Here is an 18,732-nt window from a genome sequence, read left to right as displayed (position 1 = left end):
AGCAGAAATGTTAAATAGGGATTATCTTACAGTCGTGGAACAATAGACAATGTTTTCTTAATTACCCTTTCAGTTACTTTCCAAATATTTTACAATCAGCTATAGTATTTTCCCAGTCATAAAAATGATAGAAGGGGGGCACCTGGGTGGCTCAGTCGTTAAGCGTCTGCCTTCGGCTCAGGTCATGGTCCCAGGGTCCTGGGATCGAGTCCCACATTGGGCTCCCTGCTCTGCGGGAAGCCTGCTTCTCCCTCTTCTACTCCCCCTGCTTGTGTTCCCTCTCTCACTGTGTCTCTCTCTCAAATAAATAAATAAAATCTTAAAAAAAAAAAAAAATGATAGAAGGAAGAAAATAAACCTTAAAAGAGAAAAAAAATCCGCTAGTAATTTCTACAGCCCTGGCAGCATGGATTCCTTAGGAAATTCCTACCCAGAGATGAAATCCCTTCTAGGTGGCTACCTTTCTCTAAGGGAAGAGTTAAAGGTGTTATTTTTGTGGTGGGAGGAAAACACGGCTTGGAGAGAGTCCTAGACTTTGAGCTCTAACACATATCTTCTGTTTTTACAGCTGATTTCTGGGGTAGGTTGCAGACGGATCCTCGGAGTCCGTGCCATGCTGGCTACCATTACTGTACGCCGGGCAGGATGCACAGTCCGTCACACAGCTGTGCTCACCTGGACCTCACAGGCACACTCTGGAGTTGGTACCGTTATTGTCTCCGTTCATAGCCGCAGCTGCTGAGGCTTGGGAGAGGTTATGTAACTGGTCTACGGAACACACTCCTGAGTGGTACGGCACTTCTCCCCAGTAGGCTACCTCATTTCCAGGAAGTAATTTATACTGTACAATGCACAAAATGCACTGTATTATAACCTTTTGGTTTAAAAAATACTCATTTATGCACATGTAAAGGACATACAAAAGGACACAGTTAATCAATGGCTACACTGGGATTAAAACTGGGAATTCTATAGTCTAGTCTCAAAATCATGATTTCCTGATAGAGGCAGAGTGGCCTCCTACGATGAAGGTCCCAGAGCAGCCGGGAAAGAACAACTCTACCTCATTTACCAACATCACTGCCTTTGAAAAAAGGGGATTAACGAAGAATTAAAGAGGCGCTCCTTGGTGCCTGCCTTCAGGGACTCCTCAGGCTACAGGCGGGCCCACAAAACAGCAAACAACTTCTCAGAGCAGGGGGCTGTCCTCCTGAGACTCAAGCCACCTATCTCTGGAGAACAACACCTGTATCAAAAACATTTGGACCCAGGCATCCCACGACTGCCTTAGGGTTTGTTAACTCATTAAATGTTTGCCACCACCTGGAGAGCGAATCCAGAGTGTCTGAGCCTTTAGGGTCACTGAACAAGAAGCATCAAAGATCGAATGGATTCCTGCTGTGGCCATAATCAAATTTTCTCTGGGAATTTACATTGGGATGTAGAAGCCAACCTCCCCCTTCGTATATTTTTTTTTTTTCTATTGACATATTCACTGTAGCACTGAAAACAAGAGTCATTTCCCTCTGGGGCTCAATTAACATATCCTGTTCCTGTAACACAGCTATGAGGAATCAGGTATCTCCTCAGGCTGAGTCGTCCTAATTCTACTACGTTACTTTTACCTAAATAATAACTACTGCTGGGGCTCCTGGGTGGCTCTGTTGGTAAAGCATCTGCCTTCGGCTCAGGTCATGATCCCAGGGTCCCGGGATCGAGTCCTGCATCGGGCTCCCTGCTCCACAGGGAGCCTGCTTCTCCCTCTCCCTCTGCCCCTCCACCCGCTTGTGCTCTCTCTCTCTCTCTCTCAAATAAATAAATTAGAAGTTCTATATTGTTTCATAGTTTCACTTCACAGAACAGTGATAACGGTTCAGCTGAAAGGTTTTAAAAATGTGAATACTCGTGCTTAAAGGCATCTAACCAAAATAGTACATAAATGCTTGTCCAGAATGTAAGCAGTAGTTATTATTTAGCTTTTTAATTAATTTTTTAAAAAATTTTTATTTACTTAACAATACCACAAAATGCACCATATTTTAATGAGCCTTTTCTGGAGTTAAGAAATTAAGCTTGCCTAATCTAATCTGCCAGAAGATTAATTTCTTCTCCTTTCTTTTCAGTATCTATTCAAAGCAATCTACGGCCGCCTCATAAGTCCCCTCTCAAGAACTGTAAGCAAAAAATTTCCGGGCAGTGACACGGGAGGGGCCGGGGGAGAACAGAGCTCTGTGGGGGCCACTCACCAGCTATGGCACCGGCCAAGAGCAGGCTTCCGGGGCTAACCTGCCCACCTTCACTTGCAAAGGAAGCCTTCACATGAGCATAGCACGGGAAGTAGATGGCCGAGAAAGGAATGTCCCGCAGAAAGCATGCTTTGGCGCCCTGTGCATTTGAAAAGGAAGAAAAACCACATGAAACACATATCCCATTGAGAAGATCAAGCTTTTCTGGAACTTACCTCAGAACAAAATATTCCTGGAGGAGACCAAGTTTGTACTCACAAGTTGAAAGGGGAACAGAAAAAAAATAACCCCAATTCTGCAAGTAATAAATCTGAATTCTCTTTTTAAAAATAAAACTAATCTTATTGTGTGGTTTGAGCAAGAAGGGGATAGTTCTCATTTGTTCCAATGATAAGATTTCGATTTAAACACTTTTGGAACTCTGCGTGCAACATCCTTTTAAATCCCTACTGATGGCAAGTCACTCACTGGCATTTCAGGGAGTATCTGTTCTCAGAAGATGGGCAGCAACAACCAAGGTACTCCTCTGTTTACATACTAGGAAGTAGACAAATTATATAGGTGGCAGGGGGAGAGGTTTGTTTTTTTGTCTTGTTTGAGACTCTGATGAAAGTGCTGGACTCTTTCCCAGAAAAAATTACACATACGTAAAAAATTATATACCTTTTCAAGGGATTCATGGATCCCCTAATTTATTCACATACTTACCCCTTCTCCTCCAGGGTATGAAACATTGATAAATGCTTGTTCTAAAGCCTTAAAATATTTACAATAATTCCTACCCATTTAAGAGCTGTGTGTAGAGCAATTAGCAACTAGAGCAAAGTCTTCAAATAATTTCTGGTGCCAAAATAATGCATGGGGAGACCTTGAGAACTGGTGCGTGCCCAGAAACATAGCATTCTAATGAAAACCACAAGACTATACTGTGTCTTAGGCAGGCTAAATGGGAAGGAAGTCACCCCTTTTCAACACCTAATGATTTAATACCATTTCTTTCACAGATTTCTAATACCTAAAAATTTCCACCAAATTGAGAGATTCTTGAAAGAAAATAACGACTCCATCCAGATTCAACAGATCTAGCCCAGCCCAGTGACATTTAGTAAGGTTGAGTGATGCTGGATCTCGGGGATTTTTGCCTGAAGCTAGGCTCCATTCTGTCAAAGTTCCTAACACTACACATCTGTTACTATAGCTTTGGCTTTCTGACACCATCATTACACTCCTGACTCACACTGAGACTGTGGGTAATAAAACCCCTAGTCTTTTTAATACAAATTGCCATTAACCTAGGGATACTGTAAGTTAATTAGTTGCCTTAAGTAAGTAACATAAGCAGGGCTTTATTTCATCCTAGTAAACTTCATCCTAGATTGGCCTATCCTATAACTAGAACAAATGCTTAGAATCTGGATTGTCATGCTCGCTTTTCCTCAGTCAACTTACCCATGGATGTGTTAAGATACCTCTGTCCATTCTGTATAGATATTCAGAAAAAGGGGCGGGGGGGGCAGATCTACATCATGTACTGCCAATCGACCCACACTTCTGTAACTTGTCTATCCCCAAACTGTTAAATGCCTAACTGAAGAACCACAAAATCCACCACACCCAAATTCTCCTTTTATATATATGTACAAACGGATGCCCAGAATGATTATTAATCTATCAATTGCACATTTATTAAGGGCCACACTAATGGCTTGCTCAGGGGACATCCTTGGAGGCAGAACCAGAGATAGGTCCAAAACACAGGAAAGGACTCTCAAATCCCCCCCCCCCAACACACACTTTTTCAAGGGGGAAAAGTACAGGAGAATGACAGGATCCATGCGCACATCCAGTCCTTCCCTTACGATCAGTTAATGTGGGCGGGCAAGACCCTCACCTGGCTGTTTCACTATTTTTACTTCCTTTGCCTCATTTGCCTCCAGACCTTCCTGTAAGTGCCATTAGCCCTTTACTGCAGGGCAGACTCTGTTCAGAAGATATTCAAATTAGATGCCAAAGAACCAATTCAAATGAAGATCAATGAAATCTTTTATTTTTATTTTTATTTTTTTTTATTTTTTTTATTTATTTGACAGAGAGAGAGAGAGGGAACACAAGCAGGGGGAAGAGCAGAGGGAGGGGGAGAAGCAGGCCTCCCGCAGAGCAAGGAGCCCGATGCGGGGCTTGATCCCAGGACCCTGGGATCATGACACGAGCCGAAGGCAGACGCTTAACCGACTGAGCCACCCAGGCGCCCCCAGTGAAATCTTCTTCACGCACAACTCTCTCTATATAGTAAAAGAAACACTGCCATATTACTGGCTTTCTAAACAGATCTCTTTGGAGTAATTTTTTAGGCTGATACAATTCTTCCTCCCACAAATCTTGCTTTTTACTAAATCTATTAGTTTTTACTTTTAACCTCTTCTCCCAAATCTTCACATCTAAGAGCCAAACTTCAGTCTATTTTTTTGTTGGTAATAGTTTTCCTTTAAAATGTTTTCTCCCCCTTGATTATAAAATATTAACTGCTCATGTGAATTAGGCCCCGTATTCTCACCCTTCTCAAAACTTTGTAATGACTTCACTTTCCCATTTTCCTCTCCTTGGTCAGCCTGGTTCCTCTCAGGTAAAGCTGCTCAATGCCCCATTCATCTGATCAATCCAGGTATACCCTGCAACTACCTTGATGATTGCTAAGCTGGGAACATCAACTCCCTGAATATCACCTCTTCATTCATTTAAAGCCCAAATACCACCCTTCCCACGGAGGATTCTTTAACTAGAGGCAGACAGGGAGTGAATTCCATACAGCTCCACACTGTCTGCACTTTCTCAATGCTGTTCTGATTTTCTTCATGCTCTTCTATCTGCCTATATCAATGTTGCCTATTTCAGAGAGTAAGCACCCAGGGGCCAGGAACCAGGGGCTAGAGAACACTCAGCAAAATCTCTGGCTGTCAGTTGGGCCTAAGGCATGTTCTGGTGACACTGATTTGACTCTGCCAAGTCACACAGAAACAACAACAACAACAACGCACAGTTAAAAAGATTAACAAGAGGCTTTGGGATACACTGTCAGGCTCCTACAAGGAAAACGAACTCATTTCTTGGAGATATATATTAGAAACCAAAGCCAAGCTTTTAGTATTTTCAAACAAAGATCTATAATTTGTTGGGAACGATACAACAGAGCTAAGGGAAAAGTAGTTGATGATTTTGTATTGGAATATGAAAAGTTTAAAAAAGGAGAGAAAGACAGCTCTGAGCCTCTCTGATGCTTACGTGGCTTCAAGATGATCAGAAGGCCACGGGAAGATGTGATGTGAAATTAGAAACCTCTCTGTGACACCAAAGAGTAAGGCCACGGGAAGCAGCAGCTGGTTTCCCAAGAAGGAAAGCTCCCCCCTGTCCTGAAATCATGGCAATAAACCCTGTATCTGCGTGAGAACACGTGTCTAGTAAGGGGTGCAACATGCTTAAAAAGATGTTTGAAAACATTCCTGATGCCTGAGAAGAAAAAATGGGCTGATCAAAACACAAGCGAGCAAACATACAAAAAAGAACAAATCTAAGGAAAAAGCAGAGCTGCACTGTGAAACACCAAAGGAAAAATGGATCTGGAAGATGTATTTTTCCTACCTGAAATCAGACAATGTCGTCAAGTAATTTATGCGTGTTAGAGGGAAGATTGGACCATGAAAGAGGTCACAGGTTTCTGATTATCTGAGAAAAGGGAGAAGGAAAAGCCAAGGAAGAAAGAAAACCTGTGGGGCCAGGGGCTGGCTTAGGAATAAATGGTGGAAAAACCACGCAAGTCCCGAGGAGGTGTCACCCGCACTACCAACGTCAAGATGGTGGGAAGGAGGAGGTGTGGATGTCCCTGGCTCTCCTGGCACTCTCTGGAGTCAGGGCGGGCCCGCGGCCTCTCTCACACCCCAGGCATCAAAGCCCAATTCCCAAGGAGAGTTAATGTTGCAAAAGGTTGGAGAAAAAAACTTCTTACGTTTCCCCCGCCTTCTTTTCCCCCACTCCTTTCTTCAGGTCTAAGGCACAAAGGCAGGTGCCAATTTGTCAGGCTGCCTCGGGCAACATCTGACCTGTGGCTCCAGCACAATGAAAAGGGAAGCAGGATGTGAAAAAGGCTTTTAAAGTTCCAACGGTGAGAATGTTTCTCTCCCAGATTCCTTGATAAATCCTTCACTTCATGGTGAGTACCCATTCCCCAGTCCGACATCACAACACGGAACCCTTCTGACTTGAAATCTACTTGCCCCACGTCTGATCTTTCCTAAGCGATCAGCCATTCTGAACAGGCAACTTTATAATCAAGGGCAACATTCCATGCTCCCAAGAGCCTGCGTCAGCAACACAGAAATGATTACTTTGGCCATTAAAAAATTAATAAATTACAAAGTGTGTGCCACCTAAAATAAATCTTTAAATGTTCTTGCCCTATAAGAAAATCCCCACATTTTCCTGCCTTAAGTCTTTCTCACTGGTTCTCTGGGCAACTCTGCCCTCAGACATTCTCTGGTCAGCCCTGCATTTCCTCCAAACACACAGTAAAATCACTTGGGGGAAATTCATAAATGCAAAATGCAATCATCTAATCTCTTACTATTCATTAAAGCACTTTCTCCAAAGAGGGAAAATTATTGGTTTTTTATTTCCTTTTTAACAAAAGGCCCACTAATAACAGACAGGAACAATAAAAGGCATCTCAGGGGAGACCTATATATAAATAAACCAGAATCAAAACTCAAATCTAGTTTAATTCTCCACTCTGGCTCCATTCCTATTCTGTATCATTCTAAGGCCTCTCGTCATCATTCTATTTTAGAAGTCCAGGAAAACTTCAAGGCTTGGTCTCAACCTCCGGTTAATCGTCTGCAGTCAGCATGGGCCACTGAGGCTCAGAGACGCGGGCCACAATATCGCCGTGGCAAAAGAATTATTTCTTCTGCTTCTCATGGCTTTTTTTGATGTGGACACTGTGAAATGCCCAAGGGAGCTTAATCAGTCCTTAAGTTGCTGGAATCATCCACTCAAGTTTACTCTGGCAGCTCTGTCAGGCATGAAATTGTCAAAAGACAGAACACAACAGGATTTGTATCTCTCTCTCTCTCTCTGACACACACACACACTGCTATCAGGCATGAAATTTCAAAGACAGAACACAACAGGATTTGTATGTCTCTCTCTCTCTCTCTCTCAGACACACACACACACTGCTATCTCCAACGTCTCTTTTTTCTTCTTTTAAAGCTCCGCATCTTGGATGGTATCACACCTACCCAATCAATGTGAGGAACAAAAAACAAGCCTTAAGAATGATTGCTGATAAAGGAGTCAGGGGCCAGTGCAGGTCTTTTTGCATGCTAATTCCTGCTTCTTCGAGCTGTACCTGCAACCACAGCTCGAAACAGAGTATTTCTAATACAGGGGAAGGTAATTACACTCACAAAGGCACCTCTGTGTCAGGGCCGGGCACCAGGAGCCAGCAGGTCTGGGAGACGGAGGCTTAACAGAGACTCCTGCGGTGAATGCACATTGTCTAGCATGGGGGAAAATGCCAGACTGAGGGACCTGCAGCATTCAAGACAACAGTGGTGCACCTTGTCTGAGGAGGTTATTTAATGCTTCTGGCACCTGTAGTCAGAGCCACCCCTCCTTTCCTACCTTCTAGGTTTAGAATTTATTTGGCATGTATAATTGTATATTTTGATCCTGGAGCTACAAACAATGGGCAGCATGTCAGGTCTTGATCTTTGGCATTTCTCTTGGTTTCTCCCAAGTGAGTTAACCCTTGGATACATAGTCGGGCAGCACCTCTCCTGCCCAGTCAAGGGAGAGTGAGGCCCACGTGCCTGGCATTTGAACAGGGTGTTTCAGTATCTTGCTGAGAAACAGCACTGGTGCCAACCTGTTATGGGATCGTGTCACTGGTGTTAAAACCAAATGACCCAGCCAACAACCGGGGACTTGATATCAGTGACACTGAAATGACTTCAATTTGAATATGAAATATCAAAACCTATTATTTAGTTTCTTTAGCCCGGGGACCTTCAGGATACTGGATTCCCCTTAATTTCACTGCACTTCTAACCAAAGCGTCTTGGTGACTCAAGGGTTTTTTTTTTTTGTAGGAAATGCCACTCCTGTGTTGGTTCTAGTTCTCTACTGTTCTATCATATGCTGCTTTGCCATCAGTGATGCTTGTATTTAGACAGGCTGGAAATCCAGAAAGTGGCACAGAGTTTTTTTTACATGGAATTGTAGTCTCTGAGCATGTCACCTTCACAACACGAATCTATAAAACATGTCCCACCTTTTCAATTTTCCTTTCCTTTCTTGTCTTGTTTCTTCTGATGTCTCCCCACTATCTATTTGCAAGGTTCACAGTCTGTTTTTACTCTAAGCGTTTATTCCCTGGAAATTCTAATATATACGTACTTTGTTATCTTTACCTTCCTCCTGTATAATACATGCATTTTATACAACTTACATTATAAACCCCCCATCTTATTGTAATGTACTTTAATTCTAGCTTTAAAAACATGAAGCATTGTAATTACCAATCACACATATATTTAAATTCACACAATGCTATTTAGACTAAACATTTACTACTTTCTTTGCTCCTCATTCCTTGCTGCATCTCCAAACTGTCATCTGGAGGACTTTCCTTCCGCCTAACGTACATTCTAGAATTTCCTTTAGTAAGGGCTTGTTAGTGATAATGCATTTTGAGTTTTGCTAGTCTAAACAAGGTCTTTATTTGGTCTCTGTTCCTGGAAGACGTTTTTACAGAGCATAGAATTCTAGGTTGAAAGGTTTTTCCTCCACACACTGAAAACACTGGCCAATGTCTTCTGGCTTTTACTGTTCCAGTTTTTAAGCTGGTTGTCAGTTCAACCATTCTCCTCGGGGGGCACCTGCTCTCTGGCCATCTGTGAGCTGTCTTTTAGCCCTGGTATTCAACAGTTTCACTGCACAGGTTTAGTCTGGATTATTTTTATTTATCCCACTTGCGATTTGTCGTGCTTCTTGAATCTCAGGACTGACAGCTGTTTAATTGTTCCAGGGAGTTTTTAGACATCATCTCTCCCTTCCTTCTGGTTTTCTTTTATACCTATTAGACCACCTCATACTTTCCTTTGTGTCTCAATGTCTCTTTGTCTCTCTGTTCTGAGTAATTCTCTTATGTTCTAGTTCACTAATTCTCTCTTCAGCTATGTTTAATCTGTTATTAAAGCCAGAATTTTGAAATGTTCAGTTTTAAATTTTAACCATTATATTTTCACCCTTTTTAATTTTTTAAAACAAAACATTCATTTGTTTCTAATAATTTTGAAATTTTAAGTCTTTGTAGGTTTAAAATGCTGCCTGTTGTTTTTTGCTCTCTCTTCTTAAAGTGCCTTGTTTCCTTGTGTGACTTTATTTTTTATTTATTTTTTTAAAGATTTTATTTATTTATTTGAGACAGAGAGAATGAGAGAGAGCACATGAGAAGGGGGAAGGTCAGAGGGAGAAGCAGACTCCCTGCCGAGCAGGGAGCCCGATGCGGGACTCGATCCCGGGAGTCCAGGATCATGACCTGAGCCGAAGGCAGTCGCTTAACCAACTGAGCCACCCAGGCGCCCCTCCTTGTGTGACTTTAGATTTTAGACTATGAGCTGTTCATTTTCCTTGGAACAGTATCTATGAAAATTCTTTGAGGTCTGGGTTGAAGATGGGCTTTTTTTTTTTTTTTTTTTTAATTCTAGTTAGTTGACATACAGTTCAATACTGGTTTCAGGAGTAGAGTTCAGTAGTTCATCATTTACATATAATACCCAGTGCTCATCATAACAAGTGTGAAGGTGGGATCCTTTTGAGAGAACTTGTGTTTGCTTCTGTCAGGTGCCTGGAGGTACTATCAGTGCAAGACTTTGCCAGCTTGAGAGTTTTCATATCACCCAAGAAATATAAATTCAGCATGCAAACCCATATGAGACAAGCTTAGAATTCCTAATTACTCCCAGGGGAGGGTTTTCCCCTCTCCCTTCTCTCTCCCTCCAGAATCAAAGCAATTTTCCTTACAGTCCAGAATGGTAAAAGAGAGCATTTTAATTTTACCCTTACGCTGAGGGTATAACCCTTTGAGGTCCAGCTTTATGGAAGAGGAATTTCTTCAGGACCAGGAGGAATTGGATAAGGCAAGAGTGGTCCCTAAAGTAGAGACTTGGAGATGCACTCAGTAACAGGGCTATTCAATACAAGGTCAGCATCTGAGAGTAAGTTCCTCCTTACATTTTGTGACCTAAATGCCTTGCTTGCCCAGCTGAGTTCTACCCTTTTCTTTTAGACTTAGCACTCTGGGAAGTACCTGGTTGTCTCCTGGGACATCAGCAATTAATGCTCAAGTTTAGGTGTTTGGCAAATGCCTTGAAGGTCAAAGCCAGCCTTAGAGTTCTGCTTATCTCACCTAATTTTGGCTTGAATATTACTAACTCATAAATTTGAAAAGACTTTTACAAAATATACTAAAGTATATTACCCAACATTTTTAGTTGTTTTCGATGGGATGATCAGCTCAAATATCCTATCTGCCAATGGTTAGAAACCCTATGGGGAGAACTTAATGCCTTAAAGAGGAGATGCTCAAGTTGGCTTGCCCGTGACACACTCCCTTTACAAGCTTCCTTCAAAATGTTGCAATATTATACAGGCAACACCCCTGATAATTCCTTTCTTACTTTTTCTCCTTGATGTAGATCTCCAAGTCCAAGGAGAAAGAAAAAAGCTCTTTATTCCAATCCCCTTCAAGCACACTCATTGGAGGCCAACTCTCTGCATTGTCAACCATTATGGCTGATCACCTAGTCGAGCTGGGTATTCTCTTCATGTTCCACCTTTCTACATGCAACTAACTCTTCTTGAAGAAAATGACTTTTCAGAGAAGTAGTAGACTATTCAAAAACATAGTCAAAATGTAGCATCTTAGGGACGTCTGGGTGGCTCAGTTGGTTAAATGTCTTCCTTAAGCTCAAGTCATGATTCCAGGGGCCTGGGACTGAGTCCCACATTGGGTCCCTTGCTCAGCAGGAAGAAGCCTGCTTCTCCCTCTGCCTGCCGCTCCCCCTACTCATGCTCTCTCTCTCTGACAAATAAATAAAATCTTAAAAAAAAAATGTACCATCTTAATATGGATCTATAGCTGAATTCTGCAACTACCCACCAATGGCAGGACACTATAGGAACAGGAATACAGGCTTTGGAGTCAGACACCTGAGCTGAGATCACTGCTCTGCCACTTAGTTGTTAAGTTCTTAATATCTCTGTACCTCAAATTCCTCATCTATTAAATGTACCATTCTTAGGGACATGAGAATTTAGGTCCAATGACTAGCATAAAGTACCCAGTACAACACTGAGCAAAAGGATCTTCAATAAAAGGTGATGATATAAAGGTAATTACCATTATCAGTGAAAAGCACACTGTCCTGTTGCAGCAGAAAACGGAAATAACTAATATAGTCTTTAAACAACTTGCAGTTAAAGTAGGACTCCTAGATGGTTTCATACCTGAATCACAGCAGAGTTCTATATTTACCAGGCTAAGAGCCAATCTTTTATTTGGCAAAAGATCTAATCCGAGGTTTATACTGGTTTGCTAAATTGATCATACCCCACGTGGGAATTTTTGACTGTCACACAGTGTATCTCCTTAATTTTACAGTCAAAAACATTTCTTAAACTGGGTACCTTTTAAATTAATACATCAGTCACAATTAGACACCAGATAAATGGAAGGACAGATTAGCAGAAATGTATCTATCATTTCTAGAAAACATATTCAGAGCGCTCCATTAGCAATGGATTAGTAGCATCATTTCCAGTATTTTTAAGCATGAAAGACTGCATATTATATTCCAAAAGTTTAATTAAAATAAAAAACTGTTGTGTTAAAATTAATCCTGCAGGCACTCAGCAGAAAATGGAAATAAAAGAAACTCACAACAAAAGAACAAAACACTAACTTGATAAAAATGTTGGCCTCTGGAAAGATAGGTTATCTGTCACATGGGACTAGGAGACCCAACATTTTATTGTTATATACTTTTTATATCTGAATTTTCTTCTTTTAAAAACGATTCTGCCTACTAAAATTAATTTTTAAAAAACATGGGGTGCCTGCATGGCTCTCAGCTGGTTGTGTCCAACTCTTGATTTTGGCTCAGGCCATGACCTTAAAGTTGTGAGATTGAGACCTGCATTGGGCTCCATGCTGGGCATGAAGTCGGCTTGGGATTCTCTCTCTCCCTCTTTTAAAAAACAAAACAAAACAAAACCAAAAACCAAAAAAAAAAACCAAAAAAACCAAAAAACCTTTATGGCACCAATTAAAGAACTATGGCACTATATGGTTATATTCTCTCACCTCCCTTAGTGCTGGTCACTTTGAAGGCAATGATACCATATTCATCTTTGTAACTCTAGCTCCTAGTAGAGTGTTAGCCCTCAACAAATATTTGGTGAACAAATGGAAAAATGATTTAAAATTGACCATTTTCTAATATTTTTTATTTTTATTTTCTTTATGAAGTTTTAAAATTTTAATTGCAATACAGTTAACATACAGTGTTACCTTCAGGTCTACAATGTCGTCATTTTCTAATATTTTTAAGGACCTTTTCTAGTCCCCTTTTAGTACACTCGACTCCTTTGGACAGTGTTTTATAAAAATAATATTTTTCAAGGTGCCTCCTTTTATTTGCTAAAGTCCAAAGAAGAATGCCTGACCTGGAGACAGCTGTTGACCACACAACATCAAAAATTACCCAGGACTGGGGCAGAGTGGAAGGAACCAGGTATTTCTGCAAGAATCCATTAGCTGACATCCTATAACTTAAAATTAATAACACATCATGCAAACTATGTGCTAATTTCTAGCCTATGTCCTTTACATGCATTATGTTCGTAAATCCTGACAACAATCCTATAAACATGTAGGTACTATGACTATCCTCTTTGTACAGATGCTGTACCTAAAACACAGGGATAGGAAGATTTAAAGTCTGTTCTTTCCAGTTTATTTTTATGCAACCTTTAAGTATAATATGGATAATATCATATAACTTCCAATATTATTCTCAAGTTCACACCATATTAGATATAAAACCTGGCCCCTCAAGGTATTTGATATCCTCTTGTGAATTTTGAAAATTCTGCCTTTTAATGAGATAAGATGTCCAAAATGTTCATTTTCCTGGAAGATATTTTTGACAAAGCTATCAGAAAGGCACAAAGTTATTTTTCAATGAACACAAACAGATGTCACTTGGAACAGTAATATGGCTCCACTGTCAGGTTACCTAGTTTTTGACACAGCGTGTATGATTTGTGTTGCTATTCTGGTTAATATAAGAGTTAAAAAAATAAATAAATAAAAGGGCCCTCTTGCATCACAATGGATAAAATAATTTTAATTTCTATAATCTCAAGAGCTGACAGAAGATCTAACATGTTCTTATTCTAAAAAACTCAAAACAGAGCAAAGCGGAGTCATTCTCCCAGAATATCTATCATATTAAAATAGCACTGGGTACTAAAAACAATTCACAAGAGCAGTAATCTAACGGCTCTGGCCTAAGCTAACGCAGTCTCACGATGCTTAGTGCCATCTCCATTCTTTCCACCTCCATCCTCACTGTCCACAATGACAGCAAACCTGCCAACTGCAGCTCACGGTCTATGCTCAGCATCTAACTTTGTTGTCAAACTTCCCCCAACTATCCCAGCATGTGCTCTCTCCTATCTGGCTCAACATATCTTTATGTGATAGATCAGGTTTCAAAGAGAGATTGGACTGAGTTAGAAACCCAGCCTCCTACTTACTTACAAGGTCTGTGACCTTAGACAAATTACCTAAACGCATAAGACTTCCTTTCCTCAGCGGTAACTTGGAGCTAAAACCAAAACCAAACCAAACCAAACCAACAACAAAACACCAAAACAAAACAAAAACAAAAAAACACTACTATCTGCCTCCTTGGCTGTAGTTAAGGATTAAATGACATGGCATAATATAGAGCTTTAAGCCCGGGGCCTGGCATAGAGTAAGCACTCAATAAGCACGAGCTCCAATGGGCTTGTGTGCACTGTGCATGTACATGTCTACTCTCTCCCTCTCTCTTCTAAGCCTGGGCTCTGTCTCTACTGCCTCTCCTGAAATCCTAGCACCATATTCGATCTTGCTACCTTCAGATGCTTCAAATCCTTCTCTCTTCAGTGACTCTTTTTCCTCTCCGTCTACAGATAGCTATGGTTCTCACAACAAAATTGAAAAACGCAATAAATCTCTCAACCTCCTCTCTCCCTGAACATCCTTCCACTCTTTTTCTTCAAGTTGCTGTACTCTCTCCCTTCTTTTCTTTCACAGTAAAACCTTCACGTTGAGTGGTCTGTTGCTGGTAATATTTTCTCATATAGGTTTCTACTTCTGCCATTCTACTTTAAATTGATTTCTTAAAGATAACTGCTGACCTCCATCTTTAAGTTCAAAGACCTTTTCTTGGGCTTTATCCTGGCTGGTCTCTGCCGCAATTGATACCACTCACCTCTTCCTCCCTCCCCTGTACTTTATCCCTCCACCAACTCCTACTAACAACTGTTCATTTCAGTTCTCCACCTGACAGCTGCTTCTAGTTTTTTCCATCTATTCTTCTTTCTGCGTCCTAAATGCCGGGTCTCCAAGTTGCATCACTGGTGTCCCATCGGCTTGGAGATCTTACCCACTCTCCTAGCTTCACACGTGCAGATGACCTTTAAAAGAGCATTTCTGGTCCCCAGCCCTCTGACAAGGCTCTGTTCTACACTCAGTAAGGCAGAGTAAGGTAAACACTGCACAGGGAGTCAGGAGATAGGCTGTCGTAGTCCCACCCCTGCCTACTAAGTCACCTGGCTAAATCTCCTAAGATTTTTGGGCTTTTCATCTCAATTAGAGAGGTAACACCAGATAGAAGGTCTTGTAAAGTTTCTGCAGCTTCTTAAATATCAGAAAATTCTAAAATTTATGGTATCACCATCTATCCAGGTGCTCAAGCCAGAAACCTGGGAGTCATCTTTTAATCATCCTTTATTTTTCACCTTGCCACACTTTCCAAGACTTTGTGAGACTGATTCTCAAACATCCTTCAAATATATCCACTCTCACCGAAAATAAAGCATTGATACTATGTGTGTGTGTGTGTGTGTGTATCGAACATATATAAATTTTAAACTGATAAAACAAAAACAAAAACAAAACCCCAAATATATCCCCTCTATCTCCACCGTCACAGCCTACTTTAGGTTAATGCCATCCGTCCGCCCCACTATCCCCAGCCTAGATCCTCCTAACAAGCCACCCACCCTCAGTCTTAAGGTCTAAGGTTAGCTTAGGCCAGAGCCGTTAGATTACTGCTCTTGTGAATTGTTTTTAGTACCCAGTGCTATTTTAATATGATAGATATTCTGGGAGAATGACTCCGCTTTGCTCTGTTTTGAGTTTTTTAGAATAAGAACATGTTAGATCTTCTGTCAGCTCTTGAGATTATAGAAATTAAAATTATTTTATCCAATGTCCACACTGAAACGGAATTATCATTCTTCAAACACAATCCTGATCATGCCATTTGTCTTTGCCTTCCACTGGTGAACAATGACTCATCCTTTAAGGCTACCTCCCCTTCAGAAAGCCTTTCTGACCTTGCCACTGAGTCAGCCCCACCTCCCCAAGGACCCTGTGCACACTCCTGACAGCCCTTCCCAACTGTACATATGCTGTATTCCAAAGATCTTTTTACCTGTCTGACTGCCCCACGAGAAGATAAACTTCTTATAAAACCATGCATTTTTTATTTATGTTTGTATCCCTAGCACCCAGGGCAAAGCTTGCTGGGTGAAGGAATGGATGCCTCCAGAAAGGAGAAAGCAGGCTCTCGAATAATTACCTGCTTTCTTTACATTTGATGTCCCCAGTATCATAATCTTTGGTCATTGCTTGCCAATTCACTCACTTTCTGTGCTCTAATATCCTTGTTTATAACTTGGAAACACCTGGCTTTTGCTTGCCACTCATTTGTTCAACAAATATTTATCAAGTGTCTATTTCTGTGCCAGAAACGGTTAAAGGAGCAGTGAACAAGGTAGGTCTCTGGTATCGAAGTACACTCTAAAGGAGCAGACACACATACACCCACATCTAAAACCAGCTGATGGTGCTGGGCGCTCTGGACAGAACTGGAAGACGGCACGAGGACAGTGAGTGACCTGGCTGTCTGAGCAAGCCTCTGTTGACCTAAGACGTGAAGGGAAGAGCCTTTAGGCAGAAGGGAAAGCCAGAGGGCGTGAACTTGGAATATCTGAATAAAAGAAAGGCCCCCAGGGTAACTAGCAGAGGAGAGTACAAAATGGAGGGTGTAAAAGAAGGGGCCACAGGGAAGGAGCTGTGGCTCTATTCTAAGTGCAGCAGGAAGCTGTCGGACACAGAGTCTCTGGAGGGTACACTTATTTCTCATTTTCTCTGGTTTCTGCTCAAATATCATCTCATCCGAGAGGCTTTCCTGATCATCCTATTAAAATGTATCCCCTCCCCCACATCCCATCCTGCCTTGGCCCTTCTCCACTCTCACCTGCCTCCTTTTTCTTCAAGGTTCTTAGCACCACCTGATGTCAGAGATTTGGGTCTTTTTGGGCGGGGGAGTTGAGTAGAGTTGACACAATGTTACATTAGTTTCAGGTGTGCAACACAGTGATTCAGCGTCTCCGTATGTTGTGCTGGGCTCACCACCGTGTAGCCACCATCTGTCGCCTTATGACGCTGCTACAATATTACAGACTAATTCCTGTGCTGTGCCTTTTATCCCTGTAGCTTATTCGTTCCCTACCTGGAAACTGTACCTCCCCCTCTCCTTCACCCGTTTGGTCATCCCTCCCACCTCCCCCCAGAGATTTGTTTTCTTGATGGATGCCTTCTTCTACCCACCAGACCCTGAGCAGGGACGTGGCTCCTCACAGCCACATCCTAAACCTACCAGAACAGTCAGCTTTCATTAGAAGTGTGTTGAGTGCACTCACAATTAATCTGATTTACATTTTAAATAGATCAACTCTGGGGACAACAGATTTAGGGGAGTCAAGAACCAAAATGAATAAACCCATGAGGGGACTTTCACAGAGGCCCAGAGGAAAGACAAATGTGGGAGAAGTATGAGGGTGAGAACTAGCACCATGGTGGTTACAAAACCGTGTCATGAATGGCCCCTGGTGTTAGAAAATTCACATCGCACAACTGTCCCCAACGTAATGATGGGACAACTGTTTTCTTCAGGTGGGGCCATGAACTCATAAAAAAGAGGTATTTTTAAAAGCTGCTGAATTGAGCAACTATTCTTCTGTACTCCTATGTTCTCAAGCTCAAGTTGATAAACTGATATAATTTGACAAAATCTATTAACACTAAAACAATGCACATGCCCCTTGACCTAAAAATTTTCATTGCTAGGAATTTATCATCTGTATATACTCACAAAAGTATGTCAAAATATACTGCAGGGATGTTCACCTTGTCATTGCTTATGATATCCCCAAACTGGAAACAACATGAACATCTGTCAACAGGAAACTGCTTAGAAAAACTTAAGAAAAAAATTTTACACAGCTATTAAATAAAATGAGGAAAGAGCTCTAAGGTACACTGTATGCACTTGAAACTCATGTAACATTGTGTGTCAACTATAGTTCAATTTAAAAAAAGAAATATTGTGTATTTAGAAATATCCTATTTGCGGTAAAACAGACACACACAACATTGGTATTGATACGATATGTGATGTACAGAGGGAAAAAGGGAGAGAGAAATATTGATGTAAACAGAAAAGTTTTCTTTTCTGAAGGCTATATAACACACAAAGAATGGTTATCCTTTGAAGAGAGAAGGAAACTGGGAGTGGTAGAGAATCTTACTTTCGCACATACCTTTATGAATTATTTGATTTTTTTGAATGGTGAACGTGTATTTTAATTTTTAAAACACACAAACATCATCTCTTTGAGACAAACTAACAGAATAAATAAGAATGTACCCGATATATCATTACTTGCTTTCTGATTTTATGGACAGTAGCTCCAATGACTCATTTATATACACTCCATGAACGAACACACATACACGACATGCACGCATGCAGATGAAAATATATCTGAACGCTGTTAAATGCAGTGGGACAAATGCCTTTGGTTAGAACACACTAGATACACAGCCCATCTCCCGAAGTGACCGCCTTCCAGGGTAGCGCCAATCGATGCGCAATTTGTGATTAAACAATCTGAAAGCAGTTTTCGACAATGCTTGCTATCCTGATTGCCGGCGCTTCAATGACCATGTTTTTGTCCTCGAAAAGAGACACGAACTGGTCCATTGCTTAAGGAAGCCTCTTTTTAGCCTCTTTCAGCTGTGTTGCCA

General features: G+C 41.3%; 1 protein-coding gene across 1 annotated transcript in view; it reads right to left on the bottom strand.

The window, feature by feature from the left end:
- The window catches only part of SLC25A13 (solute carrier family 25 member 13), a 175,854-nt gene that overhangs the window by 10,541 nt on the left and 146,581 nt on the right, over positions 1-18,732 (bottom strand). Inside the window, 2 exon segments of the mRNA XM_081799691.1 lie at positions 2,078-2,204; positions 2,206-2,385. Of these exon segments, the coding sequence (XP_081655817.1) occupies positions 2,078-2,204; positions 2,206-2,385 (307 nt within the window).

Source organism: Leptonychotes weddellii, chromosome 12 (assembly GCF_054177405.1).
Source record: "Leptonychotes weddellii isolate Sample4059 chromosome 12, ASM5417740v2, whole genome shotgun sequence".
Taxonomy (NCBI): domain Eukaryota; kingdom Metazoa; phylum Chordata; class Mammalia; order Carnivora; family Phocidae; genus Leptonychotes; species Leptonychotes weddellii.
Note: the sequence above shows the minus strand (reverse complement) of the source record. Positions and strands in the feature narration are given on the sequence as shown.